Genomic DNA, 16,391 nt, shown 5'->3' with positions numbered 1-16,391 from the left:
TAGACAAGAATTTAGTCGTCAACACCTGTGGAGCAACTCATGGCATCACTGCATGGGCCACCTATGTATTTATTTTCAATGGGAATTATTATACAGTTTCTCCTGTTCTGTTATCCTGTTACAATGGTGAATGCCTGTATTAACACGGCTGAAGTTTGGAATAATGATGTCATTGTATAAATAACTGTATTCAAGCTTCACACTGCTGTAAACACTATTTTGTAAAAAAAAAAGTTTCTGTTTTTGGCTCTCCATGATATCCCTGAGAGGCAATAGTTCTAATATGGTCATGTAAGCACACATCTTCCCTTCAAAGCTGCTATTTAACAAGGATCCGCACATCAATTAAATTCAATTTTACTTATATAGCACCAAATTACAACAGATGCCCCAGAGCACTTAATGATGTAATGAAAACACAAGAAAGTAGTTGCTTTTAAGGGATACAGCAGGGAGCCAAAAAGTTTTAAATAAGGATTATTTTGGTCTGTGAACAATACAAAGCTATTCTAGCAGATAAAAATAAAAATATGTTGATAGAATTGAGCATAACACTCGGTGAAAACTCAAGCAAGACATACTGGAGATGAGGGTGACATGTCCTAGTGATCTTCAGTCATATTTTTGTATGCTGTATAGTTTCTGGAACACCACAACACCTTGTTGACCATTTTGCTGCATGTTGCTCTGCACGGTGTTTGACTGGCTGCTATTCGCAGTCAAACGACACATCTCAGGAGGACAAGCAGCCAAACGAGAGGAAGCTGTTATTTTTAGTGGGTGGTGAAGCGGTTAGCAAAGGTGCTTCAAAGCAAGAAGGTTCTGGGTTCAAACCTGGGGGACGGCTGAGTTTGGTTGCGTATGCATGTTCTATCTGTGCCTGCGTGGGTTTCCTCTCGGTACTCCTGCTTCCTCCAACAGTCTAAAGACTTGCACATCAGGTGAATTGGTGATTTTAAATTTGAGTGTGGTTGTCCTGTGTGTAATACAATTCCCACCTAAAGGCAGCTAGGATAAGTCCCAGCATACATAGAAGAAAATGAGTGAAATAGTAACCTGCTATTTGATTAATAGGCTCTTCTTATTAGTCATAGGTAACGTTTGACACCAGTGGCTTGCGTGAAGTGTAGATGCAGACAGGAAATATGAGCAGGAGGGGGGTGGAAAGGCTTGCATCAAAGACCCCTTGGCCTGATTTGTAAGGGGGTCACATGTGGTTATCTGGCACCATCTTAGACCACCGAGTCTCTGACAAGTTTCACACAGAATATGCAAAGACAAAATTTATTCAGAGCACAATTCAAATACAACTTAGCTCACATAAAAATGGCATTACAAGAAAGGCACTGAGAAATGCATCGCTTTGGTTATTTAGGATTAAATAACAGCTTTGCTGTCACAGATTTAGGCCTTACAAATTTCAGTATTCTTCGTCGTTTTCAGAGTCGGGGTTCATTCGGCCCAACTCCTCGTAATCTTTCTCCAAACAAGCCAGGTCCTCTCTGGCCTCTGCAAACTCTCCCTCCTCCATGCCCTCACCCACGTACCAGTGGACGAATGCACGCTTGGCGTACATCAGGTCAAATTTGTGGTCAAGACGAGACCAGGCTTCTGCAATAGCAGTGGTGTTGCTCAGCATGCATACAGCCCTCTGGACCTTGGCCAGGTCTCCACCAGGAACTGCAGTTGGAGGCTGGTAATTAATGCCGACCTGTAAAGACAAAGTTAAAAGTCAGAAACATGACGTATTTTAAACACAACCCAGCAACTACTAAATATGTTTTCCCTGACCGACTGGCAAATGGCTGCAGGAAGTTGCAGTTATGATTGATTTCAGCAGTCAGCCATTTTTGGCATGAAAGATACCGACTTGTCTGCAAACAGTCACCAACTAATCATCAAACGGTAGTGAAAACTGAAAAAGTGAGATGCAAACCAGAAATGGAGAATGTTCACCTGTAATGTAAAAAGACGTGTTTTACTTGCTACACATGTTCTCTAGTGATGCCTGATTTCATGGGGTCAGTGACTGATTTCTTGGCCTGTGTGACTACTGATTACATCTGACATCATTAGCCATTTCTAGGTTTAAATGCTCCTTCGCAGACACTGAGGAACCACTTAGGGTTAAAACAGTCAAAATTCTCTACCCTGTTCTTTCGGGTGTTAAAGATTAACATCCAGGCAGCCATGGAAAGTGGATTTATGAGGCTTAGTCGAATAGTTTACACATTTGCCTAACAGTTAAATTCTGGGAGGAGACACAAATCCTGTTAGTTGAAGGGAACCAAACATAAAAATCTGCCAGATTATGGCACTTGCTATGGTGAATAAGGCAGTAGTGGGAAGTAGCTCTGAGGAGTTTGCAGAGGTGGTAGGTACCATAGTACAAATACTTCTTTACTGTGCTTAAGTACAATTTTCAGTTTTCTGTTTTTTACTTGAGTATTTATTTTTCACACAACTTTGTACTTTTTCTCCGTACATTTTAAGACCAATAACTGTACTTTCCACTCTTTACATTTTCAAAACAGGCTTCTCATTTTTGGTTTAAGACATTTGAGGGGAGTTATTATTTCACATCTAGCCTTTAAACATCAGACCTGTTTGAGCAGTAACAGTAAAAATGAAAGGCAATCCTAATGGTCTATCAATCACTGGGGGTTATTGCATACAAAAAGATGAAAGGTACATAACTTATAGCGCCATAGCCATTTTAAGCAGCTGTACCTAACTTCATTTATAGGTAAGAACTGTTCAGTGGTATTTGATAAACTGGAAAGCTAAAGCTTACATGCAAGTCCTCATTGGATAACTTCACATCATGTACATAGTGGATCTACACACGATGTGAAGTTATGTGTTTTTTTCATGTGGAACGCCCTGCAAAACCAACTAAGGTAGACTAACTATGTTAAAGGTTGCATTAAAACACTCAGCAATTTAATGCAGAATAAACAGGTTTGCTTGCCTCACTGTAATGAACTCACAGTAAACCAGTGTGTTGGACTGGTGTATAATGACTGTGGTGTTCATGAACTTTGCTAATGGAGCATCTTTCATGAACAGAGTTAGGAAACATTAAGTATAGTAGAGATGAATTTGGATTTAACCTGATGATGCTTAGATTCATTCACTGAATTGCACATTAATATCAACTGTTTACCATCTAGTACAAATACAGCATAAAAAGTATACTGTCTGTATACTAGACAGCATACTGTTTATCCTGTCTAGTATACAGACAATATAAACAGTATACTGTCAAGGCAGTATGTCATGATAGCCTGTGAAACATCCGCTTACATCTTGTTGAATTCAGCTGTGTAAATCCACAAAGAGCAGTAAACCTCAGAGTAGCAGAGCAGGTCAGCTGATCACAGCTTGTACATATAGACAACCTATTGGAGCTCACAATAGAAATCATTATGAGTTGTGTTTCTTTTCGTCATGCTAATCCACAGGATGGAATGGAAGGAAGAAGACACTGAAAACCTCAGTCAAGAGCACCTCTGAGGTGATCCATCCACAATGCTACGTTAGTTGTTAACATGTTGCTGTGCAGTTTGGATTACTCTGTATGAAAAAGCTCTAAAACTAAGGTTAATGTCCACATGGCCATCTTAGCTTTTTCTGATGACTTTATGTGTTCAATTACTGATTTCTGGTCACATTAAATAAAATATGATGTCCATTTTGTAAATTATGGACATCATTGAGGTCAGAATTGAGGACTCTTCAGGGTATGTTCACTGGCCGGTCAATTTCTAATTAAGATCAACCCCTTGCTCGCCATTTCCTGTTTTCAAACACCAAGATGTTAATGTGACATTGTTCAGCTTGAGGTTTCAAAACAGAACTTCATACCATCCATCTTTTGTAATGTCTCTGATGGCTACTAACCTTGAAGCCAGTGGGGCACCAATCAACAAACTGAATGGAGCGCCGGGTCTTGATATTTGCAATGGCAGCGTTCACATCCTTTGGGATGACATCGCCTCGGTACAGCATGCAGCACGCCATGTACTTGCCGTTACGAGGATCACACTTGACCATCTGGTTGGTCGGTTCAAAGCAAGCACTGGTAATTTCAGACACGGTCAGCTGCTCGTGGTACGCCTTCTCAGCAGAGATGATTGGTGAGTAAGTAACCAGAGGGAAGTGAATACGAGGAAATGGGACCAGGTTGGTCTGGAACTCCATCAGATCCACATTGAGGGCGCCATCAAAACGAAGGGAGGCTGTGATTGAGGAGACAATCTGACCAATCAGTCTGTTGAGGTTGATGTAACCAGGACTCTCAATGTCTATATTACGATGACAGATGTCGTAGATGGCCTCATTATCAACCATGAAGGCACAGTCGGAGTGCTCCAGGGTGGTGTGGGTGGTCAGGATGGCATTGTAGGGCTCCACCACTGCCGTGGACACTTTAGGAGCTGGGTAGATGGCAAACTCCAACTTGGATTTCTTGCCGTAATCGAGCGAAAGACGCTCCATTAGCAAAGAGGTGAAGCCAGAGCCGGTACCACCTCCAAAGCTGTGAAAGACGAGGAAACCCTGCAGGCCGGTGCACTGGTCGGTCTGACGAGACACAAGAGTTTTCAGTATTAAAGCAGCTAAAGCCAAATTTCATACAGTTTATCAAACAGGTAAGTAACCTTATTGATAGGGTGTTTCTTTCTGAAATTGTAGAGCCTTTTACTTTACATAAAGTATCTTGAGGTGACTGTATAAATAAAACTAAATTGAATTTTCATCATTTCTTTTTCACAACTGGTTCCATTTTTCCATTTCTTACAGGTTTCAGTTGTACCAAACCACGTGTGTATCAGTCTTGAGGACACCACAAGCCACTTTGCAGCATCTGCAGTTTTGATTATAGCAGCACAAGCAGAAGAAACAGCAGCCACGGCCTCCTGATGGAAATCACTATCAACCACCAAAACCAACTGCTTCCTACACGCACATGCCAGTTTCTGTTGAAGTTAAAATAAATTTTTAGCTTCTAGCTATCATTTGGAAACAGTTGCTATTGTGGGAGTTTATCTCCCTTAACAGACCAATCAGCATGCATTAGCTGATTTTATACGGGGCCAAACAGCTTCACTATAAGAAAAACTTGTGGTAACTAAACAACTTTAAAAAACTTTAAAGAAAAACAACTTTTTTTTTAAAAATTTAATGTGTTTATTGCCTAGAAGAAGGTATAAATGGTTCTTTAGTCATTTGCTCCTCTTCTTTCAGGGCTATTTCATGAGTGCCTGTAGACAGTTTCTGTACAATGGGATTAAAAGGCGGAGGAGAAAGTTCCCCCAAATCTCCTCTAGTTGTAGTTCATGTGGGAAAAGTTCTAGGGGTATTGATCCAAGATGGCGCCGGTGCGTGTGGCTTGCCGTCTATCACTGCCAGTGTTATGTTTGTTTGTTTTGATTTTATTGACTATTGTAATAAATGCCAACTCTCTCTTGGTGTATGATCGCCTAACCCTACTGGATCTCCGACCTTCTGTCAAAGGCTGGGCAAAGTGGAACCAAGCTGAACATAAAACTTTGCCCCCGCTAATATCGGAGATCCCGGCTCACCTGTGCCGTGTTCCAGATCCACCACTCCGGCAAAAGTGCCGTCGCCGGGGTCGAAGGGCTGGCTTCCTGGTGAAGCTGAAAGCTTCTTTAAGGTATTCTCTTAAGCCCTTGTCCAGAAAACAAGGAGTGGTGCCAAACTTCTGTTTCTCTCGGCGATCGTTGGAACCTGTCTGTGCCTGGCTGGTACCTGTCATCGGCCTAGATGGGATGTCCCGAAAACCCTGCTCTCCTCGCCCCCGCCGACGTGGTGTGAATCTGCGGAACCTGCGGCCTCTGTGTCGGGCTTCTAGGACGGCTAGCGACGGGGATCCGCTGCTTACCGCCAGGATTGGCCTGGTAAATGCTAGGTCCCTAGCGAACAAAACGTTTATCCTGAAGGATTTTTTCACATCCCGAGGACTGGATTTTCTTTGTGTGTGCGAGACGTGGCTGAGCGCCGGTGAGTGCAGCATCTTCTCGGATCTTCTACCCGGCGATTGCTGCTATTTTAATTCCCCACGTATGTTGGGCCGAGGAGGAGGAATAGCTACGATCTTTAAAAGTCATTTTAAATGTAAGCAGCTATCAACCCCGTCATTCACCAGCTTTGAACTGTCTGTGTTTGAGCTGGGCTGCTCTCACACAGTGTTGTGTGCGGTGGTTTACCGGCCTCCAAAATACAATAAGGACTTTGTGAGTGACTTTGCTGACTTCTTGGCTGAATTCATGCCAAAATATGATCGTGTTCTTATTGCTGGGGATTTTAATATTCACGTGTGTTGTCCTGACATGCCCATGGCGAAGGGCTTTTTAAACCTTATTGATTCGTTTAATCTGGTGCAATGTGTGACAGGTCCCACACATGAACGTGGACACACGCTTGATCTTGTTTTATCTCATGGTTTTTCTGTTTTTAACATAGAGATTTGTGATGCTGTGTTTTCTGACCACAGTCCTGTGATGTTTGAAGTTCCTCTTGCCTGTGCCTCAGTTAAAACTCGCGCTGCTGCTCAGCGCTGTCGTGTTTTTAACTCCTCCACTGCTGAACACTTTTCAACAGTCTTTGACCAGATCTGTAAGATCCCGGATTTTTTATGCAGCCAGACTGAGGAACTGAGCTCATGGTTTTATTCTACCTGTCGGACTGCTTTGGACACTGTGGCTCCATTAAAATCCAGACTGCCTAAAACTAAATCTGAGCCCTGGCTGAACGACTTGACCCGAGCTGTCAGACGCGACTGCCGTCGAGCTGAGCGCAAGTGGAAAAAGGACAAACTACAAGTGTCATTCCAGATGCTGAAGGACTGTTGGCGTCGATATCAAAGAACTGTAAAAGATGCCAAAAGAAAACACTTATCTGACATTATTTTGTCAAACTGCCACAACCCACGTGTTTTATTTAATACTATTAACTCTGTTCTTAATGCACCATATACTGACTGTATTGAGCCCTCATCAGAAGCCTGTGAAAATTTTTTTACACTTTTTTATCGAGAAGGTCTCCTCCACAAGGGCTCAAATCTCTCCTCATGCTCACGACCTCTCAGTCTCTGTTTCCTGCTCTGCTGTCTTTGACAGGTTTGAGCCTGTGACTCTATCCTTTTTAAAGGAGACTGTTGGTCATCTTAAGCCTGCAGGGTCTCCAAATGATGCTGTCCCTCCTCGACTTTTAAAAGAGGTGTTACCTACAGTTGGTCCTTTGGTGCTTGAGCTGGTAAACCATAGTCTGATGTCAGGTGTTGTCCCTAAAGATTTTAAACATGCAGTAGTCAAACCCCTGATTAAAAAACCTGCTCTTGATCCTATGGTTCTTGCAAATTACAGGCCTATCTCCAAACTACCTTTTCTTTCCAAAATTCTTGAAAAGGTAGTTTACAGCCAAATAATGGCCTTCCTGGAAAAGCAAAATGTTTTAGAGGTTTTCCAATCTGGTTTTAAACCCTTTCATAGCACTGAATCAGCCCTTTTAAAAGTTTTTAATGACATATTTTTAGCGACTGATGCTGGGGACTGTGTTGTTCTTGTGCTTTTAGATTTGACAGCTGCGTTTGATACCGTGGATCATGCCATTTTATTCTCTCGTTTGGAGCACTGGGTGGGCATTAGGGGCACAGCACTGGAGTGGTTCAGGTCCTACTTGACGGGGCGAACTTTTTGTGTCAGCCTTGGTGACTATGCGTCGTCCTCCGCTCCCCTCTTGTGTGGTGTCCCACAGGGCTCAGTTCTAGGCCCCCTCCTCTTCTCTTTATATCTGCTTCCTCTTGGTTCTGTACTGAGAAAGCACAGCATTGCTTTCCACTTTTATGCTGATGACTGTCAGATCTATGTCCCTCTAAAGAAAAAAGGCAGATACCTTACACAGCCATTACTTCAGTGTCTCGATGACATTAAGGCTTGGATGTCTGTTAACTTTTTAAAATTCAATGATAAAAAGACAGAGGTGATGGTTTTTGGCAGCCCCACTGAGACCCCCAATGTGTATGTAGATTCCCTGGCACAGTATGTTAAGCCAACTGTCACAAACCTGAGGGTCAAAGTGGACTGTGATCTAAAGTTTGATAATCAAATTAAGGCCGTGGTAAAATCTAGCTTCTTTCACCTCAGGCAGCTGGCAAAAATAAAGCCAATTCTTTCACGGCAGCACTTTGAGACAGTGATCCACGCCTTTGTTAGCACTCGGCTGGATTACTGTAATGCACTTTATATAGGGGTCAGTGCATTATATATTAGTCATCTACAGAGGGTGCAAAATGCCGCAGCTCGTCTTTTAACTGGCACTCGAAAGTTTGAGCACATTTCCCCTGTTTTAGCTTCACTTCACTGGCTGCCCATTTCTTTTAAGATTCATTTTAAAATTCTTTTATTTACTTTTAAAGCTCTCCATGGCCTAGCTCCATCTTATCTCTCTGAGCTGCTACAGCCTTATACACCCACCCGCTCTCTCAGGTCAGCTGATCCTGAAGATACCCAGGACTGGGCGTAAACTTAGAGGAGATCGTGCTTTTGCTGTAGCAGCTCCCAAACGGTGGAACGAGCTTCCTTTAGAGATTAGACAGGCCACTTCTTTATCTGTTTTTAAGTCACTCTTGAAAACCCACCTCTTTACCTTGGCCTTTGACACCACGTGAGATGTTGGTTTTTTATTTTTATTTTAGTTTTTAGGTGATTCGATGCTGTTTTATCTTGTTTTTGCTTTAACATAGGGCTGTTTTAATTTTATGTCTTATGTGTTTTATTTATTTAATTTGCTGTTTTTTGTTATTCTATTGTTTTAACTTATTTTCTGTACAGCACTTTGTTCCTGTGCTGGGTATTTTAAAGTGCTTTATAAATAAAATTGGATTGGATTGGAAAAGTAGCTCAGATACTGTTAATGAGCACTGAAGCAAGCCACCAGTCTGGTTATCTTGCAATATTTTCTTTTATTGCATTTCACTTTGATGCCTGAGTTTTTAAATTTCTTGGAATCTGCCAGTGTTAAGTCTTGATGCATGCTCAATCATCCAGGTAAGTAAATCTCCAAAAGTTGACTCTGTTCATCTGGACGTAGCGTTTTGTGGGAGAAACGTTTCATCACTCATCCAAGTGACTTCTTCAGTCTCAGCTGACTGCAGATTTCCCCAATCTTATAAACAGTACATTTGCATAATGACTGAAACCAGCCCATTGAAGGAACAAAGGGCTGGGAGGTCAGTTCCTTAATCTTAACTATGCAAATTCTCATGACCACTGATCAAAGCCCACTGATCAATGGCCTCTCCAGGATGTTCTGGACAGGGAGTCAAGGAGGCCATTTATGTGAAAAGGGAAAGACCATCTCTGAATCGAGGAGGGGGCCTAAGGGTACATCTTTCGCCATCTTACAATGCTGTGATTGCAGCCATTCACCAAATCTCTGTGAATGGTACTGATGGCCATTGATCAGTGGGCTTTGATCAGTGAGCTTTGGTCAGTTGTCTGTCGTTGGCTGCTTTCAGGTAGAAAGTGTACCAACCTGAAAATGATTAATAATAAACAAGTCTAAAATAAAATATTAACTGACTTTTTTTCATATTATGCTCATTTGCCTTATTCCTGTAACTTAATTTAGCATCACTCACATATCCGTCTGTTCAATATGTATCAAAACCCACCAACCTGTTAGCTTGCTATAGCCTAAAGGCTGAAAGTTTTATTACTGTAGTAAAACCAGTTCTTCTAAATTCTGCTAATTATTATTTTATACCGGTGCAAACAGGTTTTATGGGGTTGTGCCAAAGTTGGTGCAGCAGTTTCTTAAACACAAGCTACAACAAGCTATGCTGTGAGGTTAAGATGAGCAGGGAGGCGGGCCTGGGGTAACTGACGCCAGTAGCATTGGTATACTAGAGTTACCATCTCCTCATCTGATTCAAACCTAGAAAGGAAGCAGGATATTCCTTTAAGTGTCACGTCAATTATGATGCTTCTCCTTATTCCATGTCATGTATTTGCTCTAACAATAGGAATACAGCTGCTGTTTGACAGGAGTCACCTTAAAGCGAGAAGAGCTTAAATGGTTTGTTTCTGAAAAGGCAACAGCACAAGATGAACAAGGGTTATTTTAAACTGTGAGTCTAGTAACACAGATAAACTATATAAAAAACCAACAACCAAAAAATCCAAAACGTTTTAAACTACAGTCACTAAACCTCAAAAAAAAAATAAAAATGAATAACTAGAGAGAAAAAAAGAAAACTTAAATAAAAGGTCCAAATAATAAAAAGGGTTTAATAATAAAACTATTATAAGAGCACCATTACCCCTACTGATAAAGAAAATAGCAGAGCTTCTCTTTCATCTCTTTCATTACTAACCATTTTACGGATGCGCTCCATGACTCCATCAATGATTTCTTTCCCGACAGTGTAATGACCTCGAGCGTAGTTGTTGGCTGCATCTTCTTTTCCAGAGATCAGCTGCTCAGGGTGGAAGAGCTCCCTGTACTTTCCGACCCTCACTTCATCTGAAAGGAAAGATCTCATTCAGACCCGACTCATCTCCCCTTTAGGTCATGATCCTGGTTCTTAGCCCCTGAATTTTGAAGGGGTTCTTTTCTTTTACTTTGAATTGTTATTTAGCACTGTGTTTGGTCCATAGATTTATTATTAGATTTGAGTTTCACATTTTTGCTCAAGTGTGTTGATTAGCATTCTTTGGGTGTAGTCCCTTGTTTCCTAGCGTGCTGGTGTCTTATCTCAGTGTTCACCTGGTTTACTCTCCCCACTTCATTATCCTTGATTAAGTTCACCTGTTCCTTGTTACCGAGCTGTTTCTTCTCCCCTCATTAGCCCTCAGTGTATAAAAGCATGTGTATAAATAACCCCGCCTTTTGGTTCAAACTACACAATCCTGCATTCCTCAAAGTTTTCTTTTCATTGTTTTGTTTGTATTTTGTTTTTTCTTATTTTGGTTGTGAACTGCTTTTTAGGGGTTTTTATCTTAATAAACAACTCACTCTTTTTTTTGTCTGGCGTTTGCTTGCACACTCCTCACCTTTTAACACATCAATATGGTAATCCCATCATTTTACTATATTTTACCAGTCAAGATCTAATCTAATGCAGTGAGGATGCAGGTGATAAAATGTAGACTTTACTCAAACGTGATACAGCGTGGAGCCATGAAGTTGACAAAATGTAGCAAGAGATAACCTGACAGGTCAAAAATATCAAATTATATTTTAACTTCACATATGAAGGTGCTTGCTTAAACTTTTAATCACATAAATAAATAAATAAATCTATAATATTTTACCAATCTGAAATAGGGAATACAGGACATTTCAGTTATTTATTATATTATAAAGTTGTCAAGTATGTTTCTGATTTGTGTAATCCACAAACTATATGTAAAAAATGGATATGGCTACTATAGTGTTTTTTTTTTTTTTTTTTTTTTAATGCTTCAACATTGGGATTTAGTCCATTATACTGGGTTTGTGGAGTCTGGGGTTCATTGCTGTAGGGAGCCAAGGCTGGTTAGCAAGTTGAAATTATAAACTTTGCGTTCAGCACACAAACAAAAAGATCTGGAATTAGCATTGAGTAGACAAAATACTAGAATTTCATCAATCAAAACTGAAGCACAAACTTCTTCGACAGAGCATGTCACATTATTTTCCAGATAATTCTATCAAACTGCTCCAGCAATCACCAACAACACAAATACAACAAAGAGGTCCTGTTCAGTGGCTCAACAGATGAGTTGAGGCCTAGCAGGCAGGCATATCCACCACTGTACTGACTGCAGGAAGGGAGAAACTATCCCTACAGGCAAAATCTGTTCTTTATTCCTTTTCTTTTTTGGTTGTAAAATGCGCTTTTAAATGATATAAAGTTCTCTGTGGATTGACTCACCTCAAGTGGCCATTAGAGGAGCTGCAGCTTTTGACACTTGTGTTCATTTTTCAGCCCCAGAGGCTGCTGCTTGGGCTGGCTGTAGTGAAGGTCTGCTCCTTAACTATGTTACTTTTCATTATTTATCGACAGGTCATGTGGTTTTTTTGCAGAACCTTAGAGAAACTAAATTTGTGAAAGAAATATTTAATTTTAAGACCGTTCAGTGAAGGCTTAGTAAGCAGTTATATCAAATGAAACAATAAAAGTCTGGAAAAAGGTTGAGACATAATGGAAGAAAATGTTCTTTCCCTGCTCAAATCCACTGAATATTACCTTCCACATCCAGCTGTTTACATAATATCCATTCAATAAAAGGTGAAGGACTCACGACTGCACTTGTTGCCTGGATACCAGTCTTAACTGCCCATGGCTCATGTGGATTGAAATGCGTAACACTTGATACTTATGACCACAGATAATTGGACCCCAAATGATAATTAAAAAAATAAGGAGGGTAAAAAAAGCACATAATCAAAGCTGCTCACCAACCACAGTGGGCTCCAGGTCCACGTATATCGCTCGTGGAACGTGACGCCCAGAGCTCCCAGTGTTGAAGAAAGTGTTGAAAGGATCTTCTCGAGAGTTTGCTTCAGCTGGAGAGTCCAGGAAGACGCCATCAGGCCCAACACCATGCTCCAGGCAGAAGAGCTCCCAGCAGGCATTTCCCATCTGGACACCTGCTTGGCCCACATGGATAGAGATGCACTCCCTCTGCACAGAAGATCAAGTTGGAAGCTTATCATAGACACAAAGTATAAATCAGCACAGTCACCAACTGGAAACATCATTCAGATTCACAAAAAAGGATCTTTAGAAGACAAGTTAACTATAAAACTGTACTTTTTTTGCCATGCTGGATGCATATTTGAAGTCAGACTCATTTCAGATAAAGGTGCTCAGCACAGTAGCAGACAATGAAAGTTTTCTTTTTTCTTTTTTTTTTTCTTTTTTTTACCAGAGAAACTTAATTAGGGTGTTTTTCTGCATAGAGGAATTTCTGGCAACACCCAAAGAGATTTTGTTCAGAGCCAAAGGAAAATTACTGGAAACTTTTTTAAAAACATTTTTGCTTAAATTTTACTCGAGTGGAATAAAAGGTTTATAAAATAATAAATGTATTGATGACAAAGCCCAAAATACCAAGAAAATGCATTCAAATCTCTCACATAGGTAAAAACAGACTTGTTTCCTTTACTGTTGTGAAACCACAGATTTAAACTGGGAGCCAAACAGAAAAGGTCCTCAGTATTTAAATTTAATTATCACTGAATTAAAAAAGAAAAGAAAAGAAAAAAGTTTTACTTTGGAGAAAAATGCTTTAATCACATTTGATGTGATTTTTGTTTGTTTATTTTTCTTTATTTTGGAGGATTTATAAAAATGCAGGCAGAATGTTCAAGTGTCCATAAATCAAAATATGACAATGATTATTTGATGAGTTGCTTAAACTTGATTCTTCAAAATATAAAGAAATGCTAAAAGAAGTCGAGTTACTCTAATTCAGACACATAAACTGAAGATGTAAAATCCTAACTTAAGCTAAAAAGAAACACCTGTAAGAAAAGAAAAACATTAATGAAGAGATACTATGTAAGTATATAAAAATAAATGAAATTGCTCAATTTTAAATTATGCTGAAAGTAAAATATGTAAAATAATCCACTTATTTAAAAATCAAATAATATTTAAAGTAATTAGATTTCATAATTTGGCTTAGGATTTTACTTTCGCACTGCAGTTAAGAGCTCAGAGCACAAACATCTCCTAATACACTCTCTTTTGTGCTGTGTCTGTGCCCTTTGTCTGTCTATTGTTAGGTGTAAACAATACTGAAAAACAGGCCACACTCATTTCAACACTTCACTGGTGCATCTTCCAAAATCTTCCAGTCGTGTTTCAGCATGTTGAAAATTTCAGCTCGTTTTACCCAGAGGCAGAACATCCCCTTAGATGGTTTTTCACTGTTGAGTGACAGTTTTTAAGTTATAGGGAGACAATAGAGAACATGAATGCTAAAACATGCGCAGCAAATCTTAAATATGAACCAATAAATAGGCTACAAACTGCAGATTAAACCACCTAATAGGAAGAACAAAAGAAAACTGGAAGATCATGAGCAAAATTATGACACATCCAGGTCCAAGCACTCAATGTAGGTTTGAATTAAAAAGGGAAAAAAGGTCCCTTTTTTCGAGAAACATTAAAAATATACCAAAGTGTATTTACTTGCACTTTCTTCAGGGTATAGGCCCTTAAAATATGATTAAAGAATAATGTGAGCAACAGAACTAATTTATTCAGTGCAGACTGCGTGTGCAGAGCGGAGGTCATTGAGGAAAAAGTGATTTTTATGTATTAAAAACCAAACATTAAAGTTTCTAGATTTCCAGAGATTCCCTTACCATGTTGCTTCAGACGATTTTAAAAGCAACTTCTGTTGTGGAGTATCTGAAGTTTAGCGTCTGTCAGTGAGGCTCTGGACAGACACAGACTGCGTAATTCCTCTGCCTCGTCCCGGGACGAGTAACGTGTCTCCACCAGCACAGCTCGGTTCTGTCCCGCGTGCTGCTCGCCGCTCTTTATACATGTAGACGCCTCTCAGTTGGGTCTGTCTGAAGGTGCTGATTCAGGGCTTTGGGAGGAGGGAGAAGACTGATGTACGGAGGGAGGGATGAAAGCTTTCCTCCCCCATTAAGCCAGTTCTGCCTCAAAATGTTGTTTTAGACACTTTTCTGGCTTGTTGTTACTTGTATGCATTAGAAGAAACGGCATTAGGACAGAAAATCAGACACACTTGTCATCTTTGACAAGTTTGTTCACATTTTCCCTCTTGGTAGAGCAAAACCTGACTACAAACAACTCTCCGTTTTATAAAGTTATACAATTTTCTTTTGTTTTCAGCTCTTTGGCTCCTTTGTTTAGCAGAATGAAAAAAAGGAATAGACATTAAAGTGTACTTTCAAATTCTACTGAAGGAAAACAGTGATCAAAAATATAATGCATGCATAATAATGCATGTGTTGGCTACATTATAAAACTGTTGGGTTGTTACATTTTCTGGAGTCAAGGAGCAGCTATTTAACCCCTTTAAAGGGTCAGATGATAAATATGAGTAGTCTAAAGATTGGTTTAGAGAAAAGAACATACAGGTCTGTCAATCATTTCCCCCTTTTGACCTGAAAACAAACATTTAAAACAATTTAAGAGGGAAAAATCTTTTTGGTTATACTGCTGAATTTAACCTGGTAAACCTTCAGTAAGTAGTAGCCACCTGCTGATAAACAAATACACTTGGTTTACTGACCATCAGCAGGTGCGAGTACCACCATAAAAGCAGAAGGCTGGCGGTTTACTGGTCGGGAGCATTCAGGTGTGGGTTAACACAATGTCAAAGAAGAGAGACACAAGCAATGATCTGAAAAAAAGAAACTGTTGCTACACATCAATCTGGAAAGTTTTCAAGGTCATTTCTGAACAGTTTGAAGTGAATCAGATTATTCATAACTGGAAAATGAGACAGTTGCCAGAGTGGACATCCCAGGAAGTTTAACTGTAACTGTAACAAACATGGCTTGTTTAGAAGGATTGTGAAGAGAAATGCAGAAGTTTAGCAAAATTCTTGTTTAAAAAAAACAGCTTGGTGACCTGTGTGTATTTTCAGTGATTTGAACAAAGCTTTCAGACTTTTCAACCATTAATATCTATGCACGCTTACAGATTTACACACACTGTTTGGGATACGCAAACAAAATCTCTGCACAGATCGAAATACACACATGTTGTTTAAGATACACAAGCATACGGTTTCGCTACAATAATGGCCTGAAAAAGGCTGTTCGTCTAAAAGGAACATGGCAGCACAGCTTGCAAAGGTATTTTCGAGCAAAACAAGTCTTCTGGAAAAACGTCCTCTGGACATATGAGACGAAAGTGGAGATGTTTGGCCATAATGCACAATGACACATTTGGCAAAAACCCAACACAGCATATCAGCACAAACATCTCGTACCAACTGTCAGCACAAAAGTGGAGGGGTGACGATTTCAGGCTTGTTGTGCAGCCACGGGACACCTTGAAATCACTGAGTTGAGCATTAACTCTTCTGTATACCAAAGTAGTCAAGAATAAAATTCGAGGCTATCTGTCCACATAGTTAAAAGTTGTATTGAAATTGTTTGCAACAAGACAATCATCCCAAGCACATGAGCAAAACTACAACAGAATATCTTAAAAAAGGAAAAGAAACCTCAAAGCAAACTTCAAACTGAAATGCTGTGGTGGGACCATAAGAGAGCCGTGCATAAACAAATACCTGCAAACCTCAATGAACTGAAACAATTTTGTAAAGAAGGGTGGGACAAAATTCCTCCACAACGATGTGAAAGACTGATAAGGTCATACAGAAAAC

At 40.1% G+C, this 16,391-nt stretch overlaps 1 protein-coding gene across 1 annotated transcript; it reads right to left on the bottom strand.

Moving 5' to 3' along the window:
* Positions 1-1,268: 1,268 nt before the first annotated feature.
* On the bottom strand, positions 1,269-14,605 carry tuba5 (tubulin alpha 5). The gene is made up of 5 exons (XM_082517452.1): positions 14,386-14,605; positions 12,469-12,694; positions 10,400-10,548; positions 3,904-4,584; positions 1,269-1,711 (listed from the first exon to the last, which is right to left on the bottom strand). Exons 1-5 carry the CDS (start codon positions 14,386-14,388, stop codon positions 1,421-1,423), a joined length of 1,350 nt encoding a protein of 449 aa, XP_082373578.1. The 5' UTR covers positions 14,389-14,605; the 3' UTR covers positions 1,269-1,420.
* Between the last annotated feature and the right edge of the window lie 1,786 nt (positions 14,606-16,391).

This window comes from Aulonocara stuartgranti (genome assembly GCF_965226115.1).
Source record: "Aulonocara stuartgranti genome assembly, chromosome: 20".
NCBI lineage: Eukaryota > Metazoa > Chordata > Actinopteri > Cichliformes > Cichlidae > Aulonocara > Aulonocara stuartgranti.
This window is presented reverse-complemented; position numbering and strand designations above follow the sequence as displayed.